This window comes from Podarcis pityusensis, assembly GCF_964106645.2.
Source record: "Podarcis pityusensis genome assembly, chromosome: 10".
Taxonomy (NCBI): domain Eukaryota; kingdom Metazoa; phylum Chordata; class Lepidosauria; order Squamata; family Lacertidae; genus Podarcis; species Podarcis pityusensis.
In genome coordinates, this window is record NC_138035.1 from 35,054,985 (window position 1) to 35,081,901 (window position 26,917).

At 41.3% G+C, this 26,917-nt stretch overlaps 1 protein-coding gene across 1 annotated transcript; it reads left to right on the plus strand.

The window, feature by feature from the left end:
• The first annotated feature begins 2,969 nt into the window (after positions 1-2,969).
• On the plus strand, positions 2,970-26,370 carry LOC308486978 (sodium-coupled monocarboxylate transporter 1-like). The gene is made up of 15 exons (XM_081024223.1): positions 2,970-3,414; positions 5,423-5,488; positions 8,458-8,509; positions 10,236-10,303; positions 11,150-11,304; positions 12,959-13,099; positions 14,992-15,121; positions 15,862-15,950; positions 16,696-16,808; positions 18,708-18,775; positions 19,729-19,815; positions 20,631-20,815; positions 21,413-21,516; positions 22,625-22,710; positions 25,242-26,370. The coding sequence occupies exons 1-15, from the start codon at positions 3,064-3,066 to the stop codon at positions 25,371-25,373; spliced, it is 1,827 nt and encodes a 608-aa protein (XP_080880349.1). The 5' UTR covers positions 2,970-3,063; the 3' UTR covers positions 25,374-26,370.
• Positions 26,371-26,917: the final 547 nt, after the last annotated feature.

The following is a 26,917-nucleotide window of genomic DNA, read 5'->3' on the forward strand; positions in this document are numbered from 1 at the left end:
CTGTCCAGATGGGGAGGGATCTAGAGTGTGTGTTCCTGGCATTGGGCAATTGGGACAGATAAGAGATTCTGCTAATTTACCACCTGCCTTACTGCCCAACAGTCTCCCTGACAGTGCTGGTCTCAGAGACAGTGTTGAGGACTCCCAGACCATTGGTTTTGGGGGACTTCAACATCCACGCTGAGGCAACTGGCTCTGGGGTGGATCAGGATTTTATGACAGCCATGACGACATGGGGTTGTCCCAACATTCAATGCATGTGACAGGCCACACTCTGGGCCTTTTTTTTCCAACCGGGCAGGAAAAGGGTGATCTGAAAGTGGAAGATAATGACATCAGTCCCTTATCACAGTCAAATTACTTCCTGTTGAGAGTTAAACTTTCAGTCCCTTTCCCCTTCTGCAGTGGTGGGGGACCTATTAAGATGGTCCATCCTCAGAAACTGAAGGGTTCAATGGGTTTCTAGATGGCTCTGGGGGTTTTCCAGTTGTTATGACTGGTTCTGACCTCTGGAATATGCAAATGGTTTGACACGATTGCCCCTGAGTGCCCTCTCCCACTTCACTGAACCTCTTTGGCTCTCTGGTATATTCCAGAGCTTGAGGTGAGGAAACAAGCCAGGAGATGGAAAACTCCAGTCGAATGCAATCAAACATTGGTGAGGGCTCATCATTAAGCCTATCTAGTTGCAGTGAAGCCAGCAAAGAAGGCATTTTTCCATCTCCGCCAAGCTAAGCAGTTGGCTCCTTACCTCTCTCGCCCTGACCTAGCCACTGTGATCCACGCGACAGTCACCTCCAGACTGGATTATTGTAATTCGCTCTACGTGGGGCTGCCCTTGAGACTGACCCAGAAACTCCAGCGGGTGCAGAATGCTGCAGCGAGACTCCTTACGGGGTCCTCGCTGCGAGATCACATTCACCCGGTGCTATACCAGCTGCACTGGCTCCCGGTGGAGTACAGGATCAGGTTTAAGGTGCTGGTTTTAACCTTTAAAGCCCTATACGGCCTAGGACCTTCGTACCTACGGGACCGCCTCTCCTGGTATGTCCCACAGAAAAACTTACGGTCTTCAAATAAAAACATCTTGAAGGTCCCAGGCCACAGAGAGGTTAGGCTGGCCTCAACTAGAGCCAGGGCTTTTTCGGCTGTGGCTCCGATCTGGTGGAACACTCTGTCACAAGAGACTAGGGCCCTGCAGGACTTGACATCTTTCCGCAGGGCCTGCAAGACAGAGTTGTTCCACCAGGCCTTTGGCCAGGGCACAGCCTGACTCCCTCCTTCGGCAGTCTTCGCCATTGGTTGCCATTGGTTTGATTTGGATTAATTTTATAATGAATGATTTTAGAGTGTTGTGTTGTGTTGTACTGTTGTACTGTTTTATTGTTGTTAGCCGCCCTGAGCCCGGCTTCGGCTGGGGAGGGGAGGATATAAATAAAAAAATTATTATTATTATTATTATTATTATTATTATTATTATTATACTTTGCTGCCTCCATTGCATCCTCATTGTGCCATCCAGCAGAGCTTTTCCAGGTAGTGCGGGCCTTTTCTGTGGCGGCTCAGAAATGTGAAATGCTCTACCCAAAGGGGTTGCCTGGTGCCTTTGTTACATATCTTGAGATGTCAGGCAAAACTCTTCCCTCAGGCCTTTGGCTAATTAAACAATTGTTGGCCTTTTAAACTGTGTGTGAGTGGGGTTATTGTTTTTGTTTCTTACTATGTTATGTATTTTTGTGTTTTTGCATTATAAATCACCTGTGATTCTCAGATGAAGGGTGGTACAGAAATTTAATAAATAATAATAAGTTCCCTGTGGCATCTTAGCTACGACTTCTTCCAGTGCATAAAGCGGGCAGTGGAGGTGTTGGGATATATTAGGTGCTTTGCATAAAAGAATGAGTAAGCATGCACTAAAAGCAGATATGCCACCCATGTGTCAGTCAGGTGAGACAAGCAAGTTTCATTCACAAGGGTTCATCACGGCCACAGCTAGGCTGGCACACCCAGCCTTTGTGTCGTTGGGACTCAGTATCTCATGCCTTCCCATTGTGCAACTATTTCAAGAGCGGACCTTCAGCCTCTGCTGGAATTAAGCCCTTGATTATGGGAATTGAGGCGTTTTGATTTGAATAACGAAGGGAGGCTCCCCTCTGAATTCAGGCCAATTACTTCCTTTAAGGCGAATCCACCAGAGTCACCACTCTTCCACGGGGCGGGGCTCGTCCTTCTCCAGTTGCAGGAGGCGGGGCTGCTTTCAGCTCTCGCCACTTTTGCTGCTCTGTCGCCCAAGCCTACCTGGGTCTTGTCTCGTGAGCTCTCCCTCTCGCGCTGCCTCCTGCAGAGTCGCTGGTGGTGCTGAAACGAGGAATCCCCTCGCCTGTGGCTCCGTCTCGAGGCTGAGAGAGAAACGGGAGCTGTCCCTCGCCGCTGAACTCCCTGTGCAAGGCAGGCGACGAAACCGGAGACGAGGCAAGCTTTGCTGCGGCGCTGGGCGAGGAAAGAGAGACGGGCATTCCGTTCACCGGCTGCGCTGAGAGAAGCAGCAGCAGCAGCTGCTGCGCTGGACGGCGCCTCTCGCTCCAGGAGGCTCCTCTGAGAGGAGCGAAGGCGCAGAGGCGCGTGAGGGAAGAAGAAGAAGGGAATTACTAGAAAGGGGAGGGAGAGCGGAAAGGAAGGTGCGGGGTAGGAATAAAAGAAGGGAAGAGGGTGATGAAAAAGTGGAGCGGATAAGAAAAGCCGGAGGTCTTCGTGGGCAACCGGGAGGCTCCGGTGGGCGCTTGCGGGTGCGGAGAAGCAGCAGGAGCGCTTCCCGCGCCAAAAGGGCGCGTGCTGAGAGCGAGCGAGTGAGCGCGCGAACTGCGGGGGCGCCTGGGGAAGTGGAAGCGCACGCCTGCCCAGCATCTTCCGCGCTGAGGGAGAGAGAGAGAGAGTTGCGCCGAAGAGTTGCGCCAGGCAGCAGGCGGCCGCCTCCCTCCCAGCGAGCTTCGCCGAAGAGAAGCGCCGTCCTTCTTCTCCGTGGGCGCTTCCCTCCTGTTTGTCAGCGCCGGCATTCCGGGCGTCATGAGCGGCTGCCAAGCCGTCGGGGGCTTCGGCACGTGGGACTACGTGGTCTTCGGGGCCATGCTGCTCATCTCGGCGGCCATCGGCGTGTACTACGCCTTCGCGGGCGGCGGGCAGAAGAGCTCGCAGGAGTTCCTGATGGGGGGCCGCAGCATGTCGGCCTTGCCGGTGGCGCTGTCGCTGACGGCCAGCTTCATGTCGGCCGTGACGGTGCTGGGCACCCCGTCGGAGGTGTACCGCTTCGGGGCCAGGTTCAGCGTCTTCGCCATCACCTACGCGCTGGTGGTCATCCTGAGCGCCGAGGTCTTCGTGCCCGTCTTCTACCGCCTGGGCATCACCAGCACCTACGAGGTAGGAGCAGGGGACTCCCGCTAACTTTCTCTGGCGCAGTTGGTGAACCTCCCGAGGTTGCTTTCAGGGTTAATAGAGTTCCTTCGCAGTCAGGACCTCCGATTCTGCTCTTTGGATCATCCATTATATTTTAATATCGTATTTACAACCTGCACGCAGAAACAAATCAAGGCAGCATGCAACAAATGCATATAAAATCAGCAAAGGGCATCCATGAAAACATCAATAAATTATAAATGGTTAAAAATAGTAAATTTACATTTTGTTTCCACATTGTAGTATATATATATATATATATATACTCACACAATGGGGACAAAGCACAACAAACGCATAAGGACTTTACGTCTTGTAGCCCCATTTGGAAAACATTAGCTTTAAAGAGTCTTCATGTAGAAAGCAGCCAAAGGAAAAATCAATGAAAATCCCAAAACAATATTTGTAGATCTGTTTGCCCAGCTCTTGTGGTAAACTAGTGAAATCCAAGTGCCTGGTTTATGAATTAGGCTGCACATGTAGGTACATGTTCGTGCAAACATTTGCCAATGTACAAATCTTACTGCAGTCAACTAAAGACAACCAGCCCATGCCCTGCCACCACCACCACTCTCAAACCTCTCTCACTCAGGTAATGGGAGTTAGGAGCAAAACCCACTGTAAAACAGTGCTCCTATCTCTGAGACCATTTCCAGTTTTAGGTGATGATTTCTTGGCCCCATAGCAGCTTGATCATTTTTGCTATGGGGCTCATTTTTGTCCTCTAGGTTATATGAAGCCATTTGGAGAAGTCATTATGAGATTTGGAGTGAATTGTCATCAGTATGCTGATGGTACACAATTCTGTTTCTCTGTAACATCTGAGTCAGGAGAAGGTGTGCAGATTCTGGATCAGTGCCTGGATGCAATGGTGGGCCGGATGAGAGACAATAAGCTGAAGTTGAATCCACCATCGTCTCCTTGTCAGGGAATTGGAAAGGTGAAAGATTGTACCCTTAAGGAGCAGTTTTGTAGTCTGGGGAAACAACAAGCAGCATTAGTGCCTTCCATCAGCTTTGATTGGCTCAGCGTAGTGGTACCTCAGGTTAAGTACTTACTTCATTCCAGAGGTCCATTCTTAACCTGAAACTGTTCTAAACCTGAAGCACCACTTTAGCTAATGGGGCCTCCTGCTGCCACCGCGCTGCCGGAGCACGATTTCTGTTCTCATCCTGAAGCAAAGTTCTTAACCTGAAGCACTATTTCTGGGTTAGTGGAGTCTGTAACCTGAAGCATATGTAACCTGAAGCGTATGTAACCGGAGGTACCACTGTACAAGGATATATCAAGGAGTACCACCAAGCTACACACTTGCTCCTTAAGAGAGAGAGAGTGGAACCTCATCCAGAACAGGTAACTTAACTTATCTTCTAGACATGAGAACTACCCACTCAAGGAGCCTCTGTTGAGCACAGTTTATTTGCCTTCATCTAGTCCACTACTGCATTCAAATGCCGATCCAGAGCTTTCACAGCCTCTCCCAATTGAGCAGCTGTGGGGGACTTTTATCCCTCCAGCTGTTGCTGAACTATAACTCCCATTATCCCTGGCCATTAGTCATACTATCTGTCAAGAGTCATCCCTGCTCATGCTTAGATTTTTTTTTTTTGTAAAAAAAGGATGATTTAAATAGGACTTTCATACCTGAGATTCTTTGCCAACCAGCTTTTACTGATGTCTTTCACATTTTTAATTTTGTTTTACTGTGTATTTTAGGCTGTATGCTGCCTTATGATATTTTATATGAAAATGTAGTCTATTTAAATAAATAAATACAAAATAAATATATAGTTGCTGTAGCAGGCAAAAGAAAATAAGGAAAATTGACTACGATCTGAGCAGTCAAATAATAAATGGAAAATCAACCCCTTTCTCCTCCAGATTAATATAATCTTCTTCAATGTGAAATGAACTGTTCCTTGCCGACTACATAAAAATTGTTCATGACCGTTTTATGTATTTACTTTTACAGTATTTAGAACTTCGATTTAATAAATACCTCCGCCTGTGTGGGACAGTTCTCTTCATTATACTTACGGTAAGGACATTGATTTAGAAACCTCAGATACTAAGAAATGTACAAATCAAACTAATTGGGTGGTATTCAATTAAGTTTTACTTGGAGGAGTAGACCCACTGAAATCACTGTTACTACAACTGCTTCTAAAATTGATTATCTGCCCTTCACCAGTGAGTCCCAGGGCATGTTACTACAACAACAATGTAAAATTCATAAATTAAAAACAATTAAAACAAATTACAGCCATAGGAATAGGATGGGTCCTGAAAACAGACATCTCAAGTATCAAAGGCCAGGCTAAAAAGATAGAAAGAGATGCATCTTCAGCATTCAATGAAAGTGAATAGTGAACGTTACAAACCTACCTCTGTGCCAAAGAAGTTCCACAACTTAACCTAGTCATATTCATTAATTTCAGTAGGTTTACTCTGAGTGAAACTTGTTTGAATGCCATCCATTGTTATTTAGCCTAGTGTATATGAAGCATGTTTTATCTACTGCAAATAGTAGCTGTAATATACCGTTTTTTTCGCCCTATAGGACGCACCGGCCCATAGGACGCACCTAATTTTTTTTGGGGGGGGGGAATAAAGGGAGAAAAAATTATTTCCCCCCAGGCGCGGGGCTGGGACGGGGGAAGCCCGAGCTTCCCCCGACCCCAGCCCCCATAACATGCAGCTCTCCGCAAGCCGTGGGAGCCCAGCGCCGGGCTCCTACGGCTGAAGCTAAGCCTGGGCGCGTTGCGCCTCCCCGCTGTCCCCCGAGCTTGCAGGGCTGGCGGTGGGGACAAGCAGGCTTCTCCCCGCCGCCAGCCTCCAAACGACGTCGGGAGACAGCGGGATGGCGCGCTGCGCCTCCCCGCTGTCCCCCGAGCTTGTGGGGCTGGCGGTGGGGCTCTCCAGGCTTCAGCGAAAGCCTGCATTCGCCCTATAGGACGCACACACATTTCCCCTTCATTTTTGGAGGGGGAAAAGTGCGTCCTATAGGGCAAAAAATATGGTAAGCTTGACATTAGAAGCTTCAGTTGTGAGATTGTGAACAAGCTTCAATATAGTTATTTATATTAACTACAATGAGGTAGGAACATACGGGGGTAATCCTTGTGCCACTGAAATCACTGAGAGTGTTGTAACTCATTACAAGACATAAATATTTAAGGAACTGTGAAAGGAACTCTGAACTGAACATGCGCCCCAGTGGCACAATGGGTCAGTGCATCTGGCTGTTAACCAGAAGGTTGGTTGTTCAAACCCACCCAGGGGCAGGGGCACGTAGGGTTCCATCTCTGAGGGGGGTGACAAAAAGGCACACCGCGGGGGCTCGCCCCACTGCCCCGGAGGATTGCCCCCCCCCCGGGTGCATGGCATGGCCGCTGTTCCGGGTGCCCATGCAGCCAGGTCTGCCACTGCCCAGGGGTAGCTGTGGGCAGGATTCCTGCATTGCAGGAGGTTGGAATAGATGACCCTGAGGGTCCCTTCCAACTCTACAATTCTATGCTACAGTGTGAAGTATTTTTCTTTTATTTATATAGTCGTACCTTGGTTTTCAAACAGCCTAGTTCTCAAACATTTTGACTCCCAAATAATCGAAACCTGGAAGTGACTGTTCCAGTTTTCAAACATTCTTTTGGAAGCCGAATGTCCAGCGGGGTTTCCACAGCTTCTGAATGGAATCAGAAGCCACGCTTTGGTTTTCGAATGTTTTGGAAGTCGAACGGACTTCCGGAACGGATTCCGTTTCACTTCCAAGGTACGACTGTATATTGTGCACAAGGTGCCTCAGTCTGCAGACCTGGCACTTCTGCAAATGTCACATAATATTTGTTCTGCACCTGTAAGGAATTGATAATTTGCAGTGGCAGCACCTATACTCTGAAACTCCTTGCCCATTGATATTAGGCAGGTACTTTTGTTGTACAGTGGAACCTTGGTTCTTGAATGCCTTGGTACTCAAACATTTCGGCTCCCAAACACCAAAAACCCAGAAGTAAGTGTTCCGGTTTTTGAACTTTTTTGGAAATCGGATGTCCGATGCCCTGTTGGCAATTGTTTCCAGGGCACCTGCACCAATTAGAAGGTTTTCAAACGTTTTGGAAGTTGAAGGGACTTCCAGAATAGATTACGTTCGAGAAGTAAAGTACCACTGTACTCTGTTCAGCACTTGCTAAAAACATTTTTGTTTGAGTTAGTCTACTCAGACATGTAAATTTTAATTTGTAATATTATTATAATAAATTTTAATATATTGCATTGTATTATGTATTATATTTTAAAACTGCTGGTTTTATTCCAATATTAAAAGGTTTTGGTTAACTTGTTTTTAGCACCTGACTTTTTTTGGTAATTTTAATGTATATTTTATGTAAATTGTCTAGAGGTTTTGATGATTAAGTGGTATAGGAATGCTATTAAATAAGCAAACATGGAATAGCATTGGTGGTAGAACAGAAGCCTGTGGGACATTCACAGCATGAATGCCATGGGGCTGAATGGGAATCTGCTATCTTATAGTGATCCTGTAGAGAGGAATGGAACTACTATGGAACCCCTCTGTTACAGCACCTGCAACCCTCAATCTCCTAGTGATCCAGTTTCCCAAACTTCTAAGTTTGTTAACCCCCTGAACAGCTTATTTAGCTGTCATCAACCTAACCCAAATTCTTATTAATGTACATTGAAACAAAGTAAAAAAATAACAATATCTAATCAACATTTACTAATCACCCATCACCGTTACTAGGAATAATAGAATGTAAACTACAACAAAATAAAACAAGACTAGCTCTGAAGCTTAAAAGTTCCAAAGTCTTTTAAAGATTTCTTGAAGCTTTTATCACTTTGCATCTTTTGAGAAAGGAAAGTGGAGTATTTGAGAGTGTTAAAAATTGTTTAAAAAGTGAAACTGCTCCTGTATGAAGGTTTTGTTTTTAGCAATAAAATGGGATGATCTTTAAAATGTTATGTTTGTGTCTGTATCCTCTGTTCCAGATATTATACACTGGAATTGTCATTTATGCCCCAGCCTTGGCTTTAAATCAAGGTAAGATGAATAAATGAATTTATGGTAACATAGCTTATTCTTTAATATCTGTTATCAATTATTGTATAAAGCAAGACCTATTATGAAGCCTTTGTATATTTCTGCTGACTTCAGCAAAGGTTTGCCAATCTAAAATTCCAGCATCAGAACAGCAGCTATGCTTTGAGAAGTAACTTCTGGCTAACTTTTGCTTTCATTACCATACAACATAATGTTGTAAATATTCTAGGCTTAATGGACCCTAAATATTGTGGAATAGTGGTTTCGTGTGGATTTTAAAGGGGGAAATGCATAAACTATGTGGTATAGTTACCTTCTTGAAAAATGTACATGGATGGCTAATTCAAATTTTTATATTTTTTGATTTATTCACTGCATTTCTAGACTAGATCCATCAAGAAGGGCAGTAGTCATATTCAAACAATAAAATCAATAACATAATAATAATTAAACCAATAAATATAAGCCAAACAGTTAAAACTATATCTATGAAACTATGTCATAAATATAGGGGTTGCTTGTGCGTAAGTTGCCGCCACTCCTGGCTAGGTTGCCTTGTTAAACCTTTTCTGTCTGGACAGCCCTTCACTTCGTGGCTGTTTCAGTCGCTAGCAGAATCCGTCAGTGGGCGTTTCTTAAACCTTTTCCAGCATAAAAGCTGTTTGACTCCAAGTCTCCTCCTACTCTCCCTGCGCGGAAGTCTTCTGCGCAGGGAGGGTGTGGGTAGCGGAGGACCCGTGCTCTCCCCGCTGGTCTCCGACGAGGAGTCCTGGAGCCCCCTCGCCGATTCCTCCATCTGCCCCCCTTTATCCCTGGTGTTACACTGATTTCCTTCCCCAGCTGATGAGCTGCCTCTCTCCCTGCTGGGCCCTTCTCCAGCATCGCTCGGGAGCCTTGCCTCCGCCTCTGGCTCCAATGTCAGTTCCCTGACAAACTATTTATCAAGTATATCTTTGCAGCAAGGGTTCACAACTCAAATCACCAAGACAGCCATTTTTTATGTTCAATTTCTTGAATTTTATTCATTACATGTATAACCTGTCTTTCTTCCACAATGGAAGAAATACCACACAGTATTCTCAGAAAGTCTCCCATCCAGTCAATCACCAGTCTATGACCTCCTTAGTTTCAGAAAGATTTATATATCATGCATCTTTAGACCAGCCTTCCCTAGCTTGGTGCTTTCAAGATGTTTCAGATGGCAACTTCTATGGCAGCATGGCAGCTTTGGGACATGTCTTGGGACCATGGTTCCCTACACAGGGGGTCTTGGTAGGCTACAAATCAGGACGATTATCAAACATCTGGCAAGCCATAAAGTGCACCCTTACAGGTCAAATTAGAATTGCCTTGGTGGAGCAGAGCAAAGTCCATCCACCCTATAATTTTGTTTCCAGCAAAAGCAAGCCAACTACCTCTGGCAGCTAATGAGCTGAGCATGATATTGGTGTCATTTAATTGTTGTTTATTGAGAGGATCAGATATCGTTGCCTCTGTGTTCAGGTTCTATTTAGTTAACATAGTCAATAGCATCTGTTGTGCAGAGTTGTTTTATGGGCATAATTCCAAACAAGCCAGTATGGAAGAATCGATCAAAGGCCAAATTGTAATTAATTACCACTAAGAATTATTTCCAGTGCTCTTTGTATCTACTGTTCAAACACCAAAATAAGCATCTATCATAAAAACCCCCTCATTCCTTTACACTTTATATTTTCTTTTCTAGTTACAGGATTTGACCTGTGGGGTGCAGTGGTTGCAACAGGAGTAGTCTGTACCTTCTATTGCACACTGGTATGTTTAAAATTCATTTTATTATTGCATATAAATATTTTAAAAATTGAATGCAAATTTTCATAAAATTATTTGCATCCCATAAAATTATTTTATATAACACTGTGAAGGTCTTGCACCGGTGCCTGGAAGCCAGGATGGGCTGAACCCTGACAAGACAGAGGTGCTATGAGTGGACAGTTCTCATTTCTGGGTATTAGGTGGACAACCTTTTTCTGGAGGGGTTGCTCTCCTCCTGAAGGAAGAGGTTCGTAGTCTGGTAGTACTCCTGGATTCCAACCTGCCACTGGACTCTCAGGTAGCTTCAGTGGGCAGGAGTGCTTATGCCCAGTTTAAGCTAGTAGTCCATTCTGTAGTGACTCCCCATCCAGACTACTGCAATGTGCTCTACAAGGGGCTGGCCTTGGAGACAGTTTCAAAGCCACACCAAATGCAGAAGGATTGGTGAGTGGTGGAGCCCTATGGGATCATGTGTCATGGGTCCTGAAAGTGCTGCACTGGCTGCTCATGAGCTGTTAGGACCAATTTAAAGTTTTAGTACCAGACCCAAAGTCTTGAATGGCTGGAACACAATTACCTAAAAGAGTGCCACCCAAGGCCTTAAAAGTGACAGGGGAGGCTCTGTTGGTAGTGCTGTCTCTGGGTGCACCAAAGCTGGTGATGCTGTGTTGCCTCCACAGCAGTGGAATGGCTTGGTTAGAGAAGTGCATTGAAGTTGTTAGGTCCTTCAAAACATTAATTCTCCGGGGGTGGGGTGGGGGTTCCCTTCTCTTCTCTTCTGATACATTTTATTGACAAAGAAGTAATCTAGGTTGTATATTAATCTATCTGTTTTTCTCCACATAGGGTGGTCTAAAAGCAGTAGTTTGGACGGATGTTTTTCAAGTTGGAATCATGGTAGCAGGTTTTACATCTGTGATTATACGTGCTGTGGTTGTTCAACATGGCATTGAACCAATTCTAAATGATTCCTACCATGGAGGAAGATTAAATTTCTGGGAGTAAGTTTTTTATTTGTTTCGGCTACAGTATTACAGCAGAATTTTGCAACTAAACCTTAAATATATTATTTAACTTATGCATCATTGTAATCAGTGTCATTTATTCTAGGTATATGCTTAGGGTAAGGTTATTAGTTATCTTATAAAGCATTCATGAATAAAAAAGTAGAGTTTTTTTGTGCAACATAAACAATATAGATAGTTATTCACTTTGCAGAAAGGGATCATTTCTGCATTTCTAAGAAGCTTTAAGGTTTGTTTGAGAACTGCTATAATTTTGTATTACCCTTAACAATGAATGTGCTTGTGCCAAAACTTTAGACTGAAAAAAATGTTTAAAAAATCTGCATTGAGTCAGGGAAAATCTTGAATAGGCCACACTGGATGCAGTGTAGCAGACTAGCATTATCACTATCTTACCAACATTACTAACTAAGCCTGTACATTTCTGGTGATGAGCAGGGAACTGTAGCTGATAAAGCAGCAGCCTTGACATTTCATCCAAACACAGATGGAAGAGAGACTTATTTGAATGACTGAGCATAGGGTTGACTTCATTTCTGAGCTCACTCTGTGGTAGCAGAGCAATCCTTCTTCTGTACCACCACCATTGCATCAGTGTAGTGTCAGTTGATTTACTTATTCCAAGTAATTTGAGGTCTAGAATAGGCGACTTCTCAGTGACTCATTGCGACAGACACTTTAGATACATTATCTTGTAGCCTCTACATCTTGGACTCCATGTTGATTCCAGAGCAGTTTTCACTTCAGCTGCAGCAGTCTTAATATGTATGTTCCTTGCAGCTGTGCTTTGAACCCTTGCCCATCCTGGCTATATCTAGCTGGCCACAGGCCTGGCAAGGTGCCTACTGATTGCTCCACAAGTACCTCCTGAGTTCCTTCCAGGTAGTCGTCCCCAGGCTTATGAGAGTGGCTGAGGTAGGCAGTGGCAGGAAAAAGTGACAGTGAAAGGGAGCACTACAGCCATGTGGCATTTCCCCTTCCAGCACCAGGTCGCTGAAAGATGGGATGGGGATTGTGCTGGTCCAGGAGGGATCATTGCTCCTGTGACTAGCAAGTTTGCCAAAGAAGCCCAAGGTGGCACTTGGGGGATGCCATCTCACTTAAACATCTCCCACGCAAACTCATCAGGTATGGGCATGATCTTGGCTGGGTCAACATTCCCTGCCACCTTCAATGACCTAGTGCTGAAAGGAGAATCACTGGACTGTATGAATGCATAGATTGAAAATGGGATGCCCTGCCACCAGTCTAGGGTTGCCATATTTCAAAAAGTGAAAGTCCGGACACAAAAGTTGTTGAGCTTTTTTTAAAGGAAAATTAGCAAAAACGACATTGCCAACATAGGTTTTCCTGATTTCCGCCCAGACACTGCTTCTGACGTATGACAGCACTACACCAGTCCAAAGCCACCATGATACAACCAATGCTCTTATTCATAAGGAACTATTGCATCTTGCATTATGTATTTCAAATATCGTGTGTGTGTGTTATTTTGTATTTAGTTGAGTTTAATATTTAACCATTGTTATTTTTTCAATTTGCTTGAGAACTTGTGTATAAATTGAATGTGAACATGGAAAGAGTCTAAAGACCATTTTTTCACAGTTTTATTTCCCTCCCTTTAATTTAGTTTTAACCCTGATCCTTTGCAAAGGCATACATTCTGGACAATTATTGTAGGTGGGACTTTCACCTGGCTTGGAATATATGGAATCAACCAGTCTCAAGTTCAACGATACATTGCCTGCAAAACCCTATTCCAAGCAAAGCTGTAAGTTCATTATTTTGACCGACTGGCATAATCTGTTCTTTGCAAAACGTTTCAATTTTAAATTGCATTCTTGATATTATGGGTTTAAAAAATCTAGTCATAAAAGATATAAATGACCTGTTTTCTATTTTGTGGACCTTGTCAAAAGCAAATACACACGAACAATTAGATTAGGGTAAATTATAGCAGTTTGTAGCTTTGTGTCTTTTTTAAAATTGTAAATGGTATAAATACTTGAACATTTACAAATACAGCTTACTCCTGCGCAGAGCCATGCAATAATGAATCTTGGTTTATTATATGGACAACTCCATCCTAATTATTACATCAAAGGTTACTTACCATTGCATCCGCGACAACATCAATAATAATTAGCACCAATTACCAACTGATTTCCTTAGGGCTGTTTCCTATGGTATTGCTAATGGTAAGGCTTCCATCTATCAGTTGAACAGGGAGGGAGCAGTTTTCAGCAATTTCCACCTGCCCCACAGCTCCCATAATCTGTTTTGGAAGGTACCTCTAGATCATATTTAGGGAGGGGTGTGAAGGCCAAGGGAGCTGGAATTGCCAAAAATTGATTTCCTGTTTTCTGCTGACAAAAGCATTAGCATTGGAAATATAATTATATAAAGGTGTAAATACTTTACTAACGTTCTAAATACACACATTTACTTTAATTTTTTTGAAAGGAATTTTGTAACAAGTACCAGATTTGCAACCTGTTTCTGTACAAATTTAAGATAGAACTATGTTTCTTTTATAATGTTGATTATACTAATATGTGAAAAAATGGGTGTATAGACACCAAAAAAGAACGATGCTTTTGACTTTCAATATTGCCTTGCTATTGAAGAATGTTACAAGAAGCTAATTGCAATAAGACCAGGCCAAGTCAATTTCACCTTTTAATTTGTTTAGGTAGGATCAGGGTCAGTCAATGCTGGATCATGACCAGTGCCATGGTAACAGTAAGGGAAAAGTTGCTTTTGTTGCTTCACAGAAATGACATTCTTCACATACTTGCTTAGAATAACACTTTTAGAGAAAAGCTGTCAGGACTTCCTGTATCTTAAAATACCATAAGCAAAGCCTGCCAACTGTACTCAGACCAGAACGCTAGCAATTTATACTAGAGTTTGATTAAAAACAGTCACTGGTTTCTGGAAACTACAGGAAGGGATGCAACACCACTGAAAGATAGAAAGTTGCTCCTGGTTGATCTTAGAAATAGAAATGACAAAGAACAACAATAAGTCATTCAGTGTATTGGACCCAAGCAGTTTAGCTATCGTAGTTATTGTGAAAATATGTAGGCTTGAAAATGTGTAGGCAGTATGTGGTGTCTGCTCAGCAATCAGAGCAAGGCATGAATGGGATTTTCAGAGGTGAGGCTCAGTAAATAGAGGCTTTGCTTTAAATGTACTCTTGAATAAATGGAAGGCACTTACATTCCCAATCCCCACCCATTTCCTTTTGCACCCTGTCCCAAGGGTCTCTTGATCTTCATGAGTAGCTACTGGGGGCCAGGCGCACTGGGAGTTGGTATGGGAAAGAAGAGGCAGGAGAGCCCTGTTCTCAGTAACAAAGCCAGTATCTCTATGAACATGCAGTGATATCAGAGCAGCAAGGGCAAGCGGGAGCTCCTCCAAGTGACATGTGACAGCTTGTTTTAGCGACATGTACACAAACACGCACATGATTGAATGTTTTTCATTGCCTTTTTAGCTAAATAAACCAGTAAGTACATTGTAACCTAACTAAGGTTCTATTTCCTTTGGCTGCCAAAGAGGAAGCGAGTTCAGGTACAGTGCAGCACACAATTACACAATACTATAACTGTGATTTACCAGGTATTTCCCAAGATTAAAAATGTTGTTATTTCCTCATAGATCTCTTTATATAAACCTCTTGGGACTATGGGCAATTCTTGCATGTGCAGTGTTGTCTGGATTAGCAATGTACTCCATTTATAAGGATTGTGACCCTTGGACAGCAAAATGTGTTTCAGCACCAGACCAGGTTTCGTATTTAACTTTCTAATACATATAGAATATTATCATACATATATACTTTAGAAGAGCAAAAGAAAGTACTGTATTAGCATTGTAGTTTTTGGTTTGACACAGATGTGATGTTGAGTACATGGGCTTACTAGGTGAAGTCACAAGACCACTCATTGGAAAGAAGGGCAGGGCCAGCCAAATACATTTTGCTGCCTGAGGCAAAGAGAAAAAAATATTTGCTCCTGTTCCCCCTACTCCAAGTAAATCTTACTACAACAATAGCAATGGGATAGTGTCCTTCAGCACACCTGAAAGGACAGGTTGGTTTTGTTATTTGGCACACATAGTTCCGATTTCTGACAGAAAGGAATGGCCAAGAGGCTCAGGAGAAATAGGTAGCTGCTGCTGCTGCTTCTCCCTACCATTTGCTGCCTTAGGCAGTTGCCTCACTCTGGCTAATGGTAGGGCCAGCCCTGAAGAAAGAATGCCATTACATATTTGGAGCCAGTGTCCTCAAAAGATCTTGCATAATTCAATACATGAATGAATGCTATTCTAGGTTCCAGTTCCAATTTTGTACCTAACTTCTTGTGCCGGGAAAAAAGATTTAAATTGTATATGTATTTAAGCTTAGAGAAATGATAAAGAATGAAGATAGTGAAAGTTACAAAAATGTGGGGAAGACAATAAAATTGAAATGATTCTATAACAAAATTGAAATGATTTTATAATTTATATGTATATTGCTTTTTTCAGCTCATGCCATATTTGGTATTGGATATTCTACGCGATTTTCCAGGTGTGCCAGGACTTTTTGTGGCTAGTGCCTATAGCGGAACATTAAGGTAAATTAATCCTGAATCCATTGGAGTAAGGGGAAAATGTTCTCAATGAATTCAGATGACTACAGTAACCTTTATAAATTTAATCAGTGGATTAATCAATATAGGCTTCAGTCTTCTACCCACTTCCCCGAGAATAAGGGAATGCTTCTGGGAGAGGTATATCGGCCGCAATCCTGTATACTCACATTCGGAAGTAAGCCCCACCTAACATAGCTGGATTTTCTCCAAGTAAATAAATATATATAAATATAGGCAGTGCTTTTTTCTGGGAGTGCTCAAGGGTACACAGTACCCCCACCTTCCCCAAATGTTAACAGTATGGCACTTACTTACTGTAATGGTGAGTACCTTTTTTCCCCTTTTCTTTCTTTCTAAAAGCGCTTAATATTGGGTTAATTGATGGGAGCCTATTTCAGTTGGAGCAAGCTTATTTTACTCGGTGTGGATGTGAGCACTGAGATATTACTGCTGATCTGTTACTGTTAATAAGGCAAAAGTTGATGATACAGGATTTGCAGAGAAATAAAGCTGTTTTATCAGCTTAACATACAAAGAATTGCCTTACTGAGATTCCACTGAAACTTACGATACCACTCAGAAACAAAAGTTTGTAGTTATAGCCTCTCCTGATATCACTTGTAGATCACATTCACTGCTTCATTATTCTGCTAGTTATTAATGCGTTAGTGAAACACTATTCTGAGCAGGTATACAATTAAAATGTACTATATTTCATCTTCCTTAGTACAGTGTCCTCTAGCATCAATGCTTTAGCTGCTGTGACTGTAGAAGACCTCATTAAACCTTATCTCAGATCACCCACTGAAAAGAAATTATCTTGGATTTCTATGGGGATGAGTAAGTCTTTATCTTTTCAAGCTTCAGGAGCCAAGTCTTTATTTTCTTCTCAGATATTATGACGTTTATAGTTTCCATTAATGTTGATAAAGGTAACATTATATTACTCTAACATGTTTTTATAGGTAACTTTTAAATATAATTAAAGGAATTTATTTAAATGAACTATTAGAATAATCAAGGTGGTTGTATTATTGACTGTCTTACAGAATTATCTTGCTTCTTGCTATTAAGCAGGTACACAAGCCTATTCATATCACCTATTAAATATAGTACAATTGGCTGTACAATCAGAAAATTAAGCAAGCAGGGCTTGCAAACAGATATTCAATGCTGAAATTTAGTAATTTACAGTACAACATTATGCATATTTACTCAGAACAGTGGCAGACTTTGGGCTTTGAAATTTCAGCGGTGCCTTGTGCAATGCCAAAATTTGGTGCACCCCTACCTTCTGTTCTCAGACATTGTTGCAGCGCCCCCTATGGCACCCTCTTGGCTCAGTGCCCCCCTCTGCTCAGAAGTAAGTGCCATTTTGCTCAATGGTGCATCTGTCGGTGCCATCTTAGGGGCCGTAGGCACTGGCGGAGGAAGAGGAGTGTGGGGGGAGTGCCCCGCCCCCAGCAGCGCAATCCCCAGGGTGCCATTGTGGCTGCCCCCCACCCTCGCTGGGTGCCCCGCCCCTGCGGGCGTCGCCCTCCACCCCCGGGATGTGTACCAGCCCTGCCCCCACCTGCTCTCCGCCCCCAGTGCCGGAGCATGAAGCTCCGCCACTGGCCGTAGGAAGTGGTGTATGTGTTGCTCTGTCAGCAAAGATGAGGTCTGTTGATGGGACAACACCTATGTCACCCAAAGGCCAGCGTGAATTACCTGTTGCCAGCATTATATCAGTGGTGGTGTGGCATGACGTCCCAGGGGCATGGCATGTTGGAGGGGCTATGAATCTGCAGGATGCAGAACCCCTTGTTACCCTGACACATTCAGAAAACGGTCCCCAAACTTCATTATTCCTAGGGCTGCCATTGTTAGATTTTTGGGGTACAGGCCTGTCCTCTTGCATTCTGTAAAGCTCTGTGGACATTGATGGTGCTCTAGTAATACCAAATAACTAATATACTATTTTATTATTACTACTGCTGTTGCTGCTGCTACTAACAACTGCAGCAGCAGTACCAACAGGAGATTGCAATGGGCATGAAGTATAATATGGATGTGATATGTAAAGGCAGCATTAGTACACCAGGATTATAGCTAACATTCCTGAAGTTTTGGAATGTTGTTGCTTGTTTCCAGTGGGCACAGTAGCTCATATAGATGAATGTGTGGCTAGCACAAACTACTAGTTTGCCTCACTGCAGCATTAGTGCATGGCTGTCACTCCCTGACTGCAAATTATAGCTGTGCGATGGTGGATAGTGAATCATGAAAATATCAAGCATTTATAAATCATTTGAGGACAGTGAACTCATCTATAGACAGCAATCTCCTTAGAGGATTAGATGAGGAATGTAAATGATTCATGTTGTGAACTTAACTACTAATACTCTAATTTACTTTGTAAGGACTAGTATTTCAAAAACTTAATTTCCAGTGGTGTCGCTTTGTAGGTTTTGAAATGTTTTTATGTGATTTTTTCCCAAAGCAAACAAGAACATGATCTTTTGTGGATTGTGATTATTCCTAGATATAATCCTAGTTGTTTTGTTATCAACCGTTGTTTTGCTATCAAGAGTCAGTGAAACAAAACCCACAGGGCAAAAACTGCAGTGAGCGTTCTATAAATCTTGTGCAACACTTCTATAGTTTTTAATGGGTGCAAACTAAATTCACGGTTCGTGGATTGTAGGTGCAGAATTCTATAGGTGCCATTTGACGTTTCTGTATGTATCACTCATTTAGGTCTATTATATGGTGGAGTGTGTATTGCGATGGCTGCCTTGGCATCTCTTCTAGGAGGTTTGTTACAGGTAGGCGATTAATAATTCCTCAGTTCACATTAATTGACTAGAAGAACAGGACAAACCAATGGATTAAGTTTTATTCTTTATACTCCAAACTGCTTACTTTGGCAAAAGCCTTAAATTAGATCAAGTAATATAAGAAAATGGAAGACTGCAGCTAACTTGTTTTAAGATTGCAAACTTATATTCAGTCTAGAGCACGCTACTTTTCATTTCATACTGGTGGGCCAATGTATCAAAATCCATGAATGCTATAAAAAGCGGATACTGAAATCAGTGGGACATTACGATAAAAGGCCAAACTATAACAGTAGTAGATTGGCTTTTAAAAGCCCCTTTTGAATCTCCTATTATATTCAAATGGATTTAGAACAATTGGTCCATAGTTACTATGATTAAGCTAATTTATTACAAAAGAATGCACATAACCAGCCAAACAGATTTGTATAAAAATGGGGTTTTTTGCAATGTTTTGGAACAGTAAGTTTAATGATAATGTTCAAGCTTATGTTACTTTCAAGCTACTGTAACACTCTTGAGTATGTTTTCATCTTCAGTTTATTTCATTCATTCATTCATTCATTCATTCATTTTTTTAAAAAAGGTAAACAAAAACTTTCAGGAGGGCTTGATAGAAAGGGGCAAAGGGGCACTTGGCAAGAACCCTTTCCCTACATGTCATATCCCTGCTCTAAATCACATGTCCCCTAAATGGCTTTTGGCACCAATGGTGGCTAAGGAAAGTTAAGCATCACCTGTCACTTCTGATTCTCTTTATCAACTATGCCTTCTTGAAGCAATGTTTAACCTGTTACTTTCACCTGCATACGTCAGCAGTAGTATTTATTCAGGATGTCTAGAAAGTGATTACAAGGAAGCTAAACATTGGTTTTCATTTTCTTAATGTTCAGCAGCACTGTTTTTGAGGACTGATATTTCTAGTTTTACTCTTTCCTCAGGCAGCTCTCAGTATATTTGGCATGGTTGGTGGACCTCTCCTGGGACTATTTTCTTTGGGCATCCTTTGTCCTTTTGCCAATCCTGTGGTAAGTGTTCTTCCTGTATTTTATTTATGACAGAAGAGCAGCCTGTTGTATGTATGCTTGTATAGATGAATATATGTATCTATTTTCTATGCAACCTTTTTGATCCCAAAAGGTCCCTATGGTGAAATGCAAAATGAATTTAAATTGTAAACACACACACACATGAGCAAGCAATCAAGCAAGCCAGAACAAAGGGAACACATAAGCTTGACAAAGGTCAGGCTAACAATATCAGCATTTAGCCTGAAAAACTTGTATCACATATGAAGGATTGCCTCTGCCCAGTATACCTGAAGGAGCATCTCCACCCTCATCGTTCTGCCCGGATGCTGAGGTCCAGCACCGAGGGCCTTCTGGCGGTTCCCTTGCTGTGAGAAGCAAAGCTACAGGGAACCAGACAGAGGGCCTTCTCAGTAGTGGCGGCCGCCCTGTGGAACGCCCTCCCATCAGATGTCAAAGGGATAAACAACTACCTGACATTTAGAAGACATCTGAGGGCAGCCCTGTTCAGGGAAGTTTTTAATGTGTGATATTTTAATGTATTTTTAATCTTTGTTGGAAGCTGCCCAGAGTGGTTGAGGAGACCCAGCCAGATGGGTGGGTACAAATAATAAATTATTATTATTATTATTTGTCTTAGGTGTCTACAGCCCTGAATGTGTGACTAACAGAATGTGTAGTTTAACCCTAAGTGGATTTCTTTCCTGTGTTTTGAAATAGCAATGGAGCATGGGGGATAATGCGGGTTGCTTTTATTTCTCTCATCTTTCCCTTTTCTTTAAAGTTTGAATAAGATTGATCTTTCTGTTTTATAGGGTGCATTTGTAGGTCTCATGGGGGGATTTACAGCTTCCCTTTGGGTTGGAATTGGAGCTCAGATATACCCTCCACTTCCCAGTACTGCCATGCCATTAAATCTTTCAACGGTAGGCTGCAACATAAGCACCCTAGGCACAGAAAACTACTGGAATGGCTCCTTAGAAACTCAAGCTAATGAGAGGTAAATAGTAGATCTGTCAAATGTTATTTGTTACTGACAAATGTTACTGTTATTTGCCCAATAGCATCTGATCAAAATGCAATCACATTAGAAGTTTTTTTCTGTTTGCATTGTTGGGAGGCGAATAAGGACTTTGTTTTGCAAATCACACACACAGAAAATGCTGAGCTTTTCATATGTTACTACTGCATTTATCTCATATATGTACAGTAAACCTTAAGAGCGCTTATCATCATCATCAATAATTAAAAAGAGTAAGATAATTAAAAACAGTTAAAAACGCAAATACAACAAATACATTTAAAACAAGACTAAAACCCTAACAAGTGGACATGCATAGTAAAGACCCATTTATCCAGTTGGATAAAGCCTGTTGGATCAAAAATGTATTCAATTGTTAGGTTTTGACTGAAGTCTTTCTCTGGATGTTCAGTTTTGATTATTGGATATTGTTGATGTTTAATTTGTATTATTTATCCCTGTTTGAAAACCTCTTAACAACAATATTTAAATTAAATAAGGAATATGTATCAGTTTCCATTTTCAGATTTACACTGTAGAAAAATAACAATATATCTATCTGTTTCCCCCCTGCAGACCTGCCATTGCAGATTATTGGTATTCCTTATCTTATCTGTACTTTAGCACAATTGGAACCCTGGTCACAGTTGCCGTGGGAATAGTTGTCAGCCTTTCGACAGGTATGTTAATTGGTTGTGATTTTATTGAAGTAAAGATTATTTTCTAAAAAAAACCGAACTCTCACATCTCTATATAAACAGCTCCTTCAGTTAGCTAAAAAGAAGGCCTGCTACCAAGTGGACTGACAAAGGTAGAATGCCTCATCACTCTTTTGTCCACTTGCTGAGTTTCCATCGTGGCACAGAAGGATATTTCATTTCTCTGCAGGTAGCATAGCAACCAAGCAGGCTGCTAGATGACAGACCTTTCTGATTCAGCTAGGGATGGAAGAAGGCCTCATTTTTCCATTTGCTCTGTATTTGTCACATGCAACACTGTTTCTGTTGCTCTGCAGTTCATCTTTCACCCAAAACTGCATTATTTGTTTCATTGATATGGTGAAATTGGGTAAAGTATGTAATTTACATAATTACTTAAGTTACATTGTCATTTCATTATTCCACTTCATTAATTTCAGTGCAAAGGAAAAGCAATGCAAATAGAGGAAAAATATGTAATTACAAGTCTTTTGTGAACTAAAAGAAACAACAGCAGCAAATACTGATAATTTTTGAAGGATTTATTTATTTTCTGCATAAGCGAACATTGGCAATTTCCACTCCAGTTTGTTTTCATCAGAATTCTCTGACAATCCTTGTTTCAGCTAGCCATTACTCTTGATTTGGTTCTTGCCTAATCTGTTATGTTGCTGTTTTTTGTTACCTGTTAGTGTTTATAACTTTTAAAGTTACTGTTTTATTCATGTAAATCACATTGGATGTCCCTGTTTTAAACAGAAAGCCAAGGTATATATATATTTCAAGAATAAATTAATTTTATTTATAATTTATTAATTTTATTTCTATCCTAGCTTTCCTCCAAGGAGCTCAAGGCAGCATATATGGTTCTCCCCCACATAAACATTATTTGTAATAATCTCTGTGCTTTGGATGGGCCACTTTATCTGGGCTGAGATTTTCAGGACCGCTCTATTTTTGTGATTCTATCTTTTGTAAATTATTGTTAATGTTGCATTTTAAATTGCTGTAACCTGCACTGGGAGCTTAGGGTGAAGTATGGGTAATAAATTAAAGTAATAATAATAACTACTAATTGGATGTTTTTCAGGAGGATTACGGCAGAATGTGGATCGGAAATTCATGCTCACCAAAGAGGACTTTTTGTCTAATTTCTCATTTTTGAAACCTAAACAAGTAAGTTTAGTTTTCTATTTCATTCTTCTTGGGCAGTAAAAGATCCATGTTTATTAGGATCTACATTTTATCCTAGTAAGTGGGGAGGGATATTTGGGGATTTTCTTGAGGGTGTATCATTGTTCCCAGATGGTAGCCATCAAGAATGAATGAACTTCACTAAAAGCATGTTGTGGGAAGGGGAATGGAATGGAAGAGAATGAAGTAACCATGGCTGGTTACCTAGCTCGAACCCAGAACCAGGAGGACTTAACATTGCAACATTTTACTAAAGTTCCCACTGACATTCTTATATAGCTCAGCAAATATACTGTGCCATGAATGTTCATAAGCAGGTGTTTTCTGTATCAGATACATGATGTAATTTGGACATTATATTTCAACACTATATGTATTGATTTTCATGTGATATCTTTATTTACATGCAGAGTAATGCAAAGGTGGGAGACGGGGATAACCAAAGGCAAACAAACCACCCTTTCCTGTGCCCAGCGGCGCTCCCTGTGACTGAGTGGAAAGTGTGCATATTTAGAAATAGAGGGAGCTGCCTTATGCCAAGTCTGAGGCTGGTTCATCTAGCTCAGAATTGTTTCTCAGCCATATCTGAAGGCAACAAAGATTCAACTTGGGACATTTTGCATGCTAAGCATGTGCACTACCATTATCAAGGCCAGACCACCCATGGGGCAAGTAGAAAATCCACAAGCAGAATCCACTGGGGCAGTTGATTCCAGATGTTGATCTTTCTTTCCCCCCTTGTTCTTGATGTAGATCTTCCCTCATTTCTTCTCCCCTCATGGGTAGAAGACTGCCATTTTGGGGTCTGCCTCAGGTGTCAGGGGAGCCCTGACCATGAAGCTGCATTTTCCCCTCCTATTGCTTCTATTCATTAATGGGAAGGAATTAAACTGCCTCAATTTGTCCCCCACTGTCAAGGGAATGGAAGGGCATTGGACCTTGCAGATCCACAGTGTCCTGGCATGACCCGAAGATGACCTCTTTTTGTACTGGCTACAGACTTTTTCCACAGCCATATGGAGGAGTCCTGAAAAATCAGATCCAAGATAATATTTTCCTGCCATCAGAGAGGGAGACTTGATGCCCTCCCAGGAAATATTCTTTGTGAAACCTGGGAAGACCTTGAAGTGTGGAGTTCATGTCGTACTGTGTTTATATTTGTAAAAATATTCCTGTGTTAGCTGTAATCATGTAGTGAGCAAGTTGTCAGCAGCACAGTGAACCAAACAGTACTGCTAGACATCTGGAGAAGCAGGAGAAGGCCATTTTTGCTTTGTCATGTGTCCATGAAGTGAACACCTGTACACAGTATATCATTAGACAGTAGCAATGCAGGAAATTGTCATGTGGCCCACTACAAAAACATATAAGGAAGAAATACAAAGGATGAGCTTATATATGGCCATAATTTTCCTGTGTAGGTAAAAATAAATCAAAACAAAAAACCACCAAAATGCGTATGTCATATAGAAGATTATGTAAGGAGTTTATTGCCATGATTATGCAAAATTTGGAAGAGATATCAAACCACATGCAAGAAATTTATACCCTATCTAGTGAGTTTGTCAAAAGTTTAGTTGGTAAAAATATTGAAGATTCTTCAAATATATTTATTTACTGTAATCATAAACAGGTGTTGTATGGGGCTCCAGTGTTTTTCCATCAAAGACACTGATCAGGCTCAAACCATTGTTAGTTTTAACAATGGTGCAGGCAACATGAGATGCTCCTAGGCCAATCCATGTGTCTAAATATGTATATTATTAAAGAAACAGCTGTGGCAGTGTGGTACAGAAATATCTTTCTTATGAGAATATTCTTGCTTTAGTGTAAAATGGTATATCGGAATTACATAAGGAACCAAAGCTGCTAAAGAATGATCTGTAACATAACCCTTTGGGAAGGTAGAACCTGTCAAACAAGTTTCGCTAACAGTAGTTTTGTGCAATGCTTTTTGTTGCAAATAAATCTACTAGGCTTCCTTGTCTAATCCACCAACAGAATTAAAACAGAGAAATAGCTCTCTCTAGCGGTCATATATCTTAAAGCTCATGCAAAGAGTCTATTATTATGTCATCTTTTCTCACAACTGTTGGCCTGAAGAATAGAAGTAATTTCTTTTTATGCCAGGTGAAAATAGTGTCCGGGTGGAATTTAGGAAAATAGATTGTTTGCCTAAAAAAAGCTCAGCTTTTGTGTCCTGAATTTAACTTCTAGAAATAGAGCAACCCTATTTTATGTTATTTGTACCAGTGTTTCTAAAGCAATGGGAAGGGAAGGGCAGCTTTACAGCAACTTTCATCCATAATGGGTGACGACAAAGATCCTTCTATTTTCTCAAGATTTAAAACGTATTGTTATTTTAACGTAGTGTAATTTATTATATTTTATTTTGGTTGCTGCATTTTATTATGTTTTTGTAAAACACCCTGGAAGCATAGGAAGGACATAAATCATTATATATTTATAACGAAAGCTTTACTCCTCAAAGTAAAATACTATTTTTTTTCCAGGATGAGAAAATCAAAGTTTTAAACTGGAAACCATTCCCTGTGACAGATGAAGGAACCGACAATCCAGCTTTCAATCATATTGAAATGGATTTCACAGATAGTAAAGAAAAAGTGAACGGTGCTCATATATGAAAATCATCTTGGACTCCTTGGATGGCAGCTACTTGACATTTATGCTTATGAATGGAGAATAAAATTTAACTAATGACCCCCCCACCCCACAATAGTCATTACTACTGTGAGACATTTTATTTGCCCACCCTATCCAGGACTTTGAACAAATCCTACCTGAACTTCACACCATCTTGAAGGAAGTAATATATTGGACAATATGTAACTGAAAAAAGTGGAAGTACTGAGAAGCAAATTTTGGAAATTAAAATGTAACTCAATATGCAATGAGAACTGACTTGTGGATATGCCTGACCATTTCACTTACCTACTTCAGGTTGCAGTCTTGTGCACAATTACTTGGGAGTAAGCTTCAATAACCGAGTGTTATGGTAGCATCTTCCACATTGTGCTACACTCCAGATTTTGTTGTCTTTTGTATGCTATCCCCTCCTTTTCTCTTTTGCATCCTATTACATTCATTCTGCTGTCTTGGTAAACTACTTCTTCCCTCTTTGCCTTGTACTTTCAACCTTTCTGCCATAATCCACACAATTTGATATTCTCCAGATGTCCCCCCTGCACAGGTGAAAACTGCCCCAATTCCTCTTATCAGTGCTGCCATTACATATTTTGCTGTTACAATATTAGCATTCAATGCTTCTAAAAAGAAGTCTAATTCTACTTCTTCATCTTAAGAAAATAAGCCTTATTCATTAAAATCCCTTTTTATAACCTTCATTCTGTTTGTCCTCCTCCTCATTGCCTGACCTCACAATAAGATCTACTGTTCCCAAATCTTATTTATATTTATATATTCCTTGTCTTCAACATTAATAATTGTATTTTATATTTTACTCTGTGTAATTTTGGCTACACTTTATGTCAAATATGATGTGCGTCTCATTCAAAGTGAATATTTGAGCTTCATTTGAAACTCTCTGGGATGCTTAATATTTTGCCCTTCAGTTGTGGTTAGATTTTGCAAAATTTAATAAAAGACCTTCATTGTCTCTGTTTACATGGAATTCTTCCTCAGCCACATGCTCCTCTACAACACAAATAGATTGCTCAGGTTTATGAGGGGAGCAATCCCTTTCCCCCTACTTGCTTTTAATAGGCACTGCCCTAAGAAAAAACTTTTCCTAGTTTTACTTTTTGAAATCTTTTTTTTATGGTCAGTGCTCTTTCCCCTCTCTTATTTTTCTCTTTCTCAAGGTTTCTAACTGACTGATCATCCTTGGAAAAAGCTCACATTTGCTGTGTTTCTTGGCCTTTGTTTTTGCTAGGAGTTGCTCGTACTACTTACAGCCCCCTTTCTAGCTTTTGTCTTACCTTGATTATTTCTTTCGACTCTATAGTTCAAAATGTCTTATTTGGGGATGCTATTAGAGAAAGCTTCTGACTCTAATATTTTTTGAAGCAGCTATTTTAGTTTCTGTAGCTTTCTTAAAATGTTCCACTGCAACCTAACTTACTTTGAAATACCCGTTGTTTGCTGCTTTAATTTTAATCCCCATTTTGATACTGTAGCTTTTGCTGTTCGTTTTTCATCTGCTCTGAAG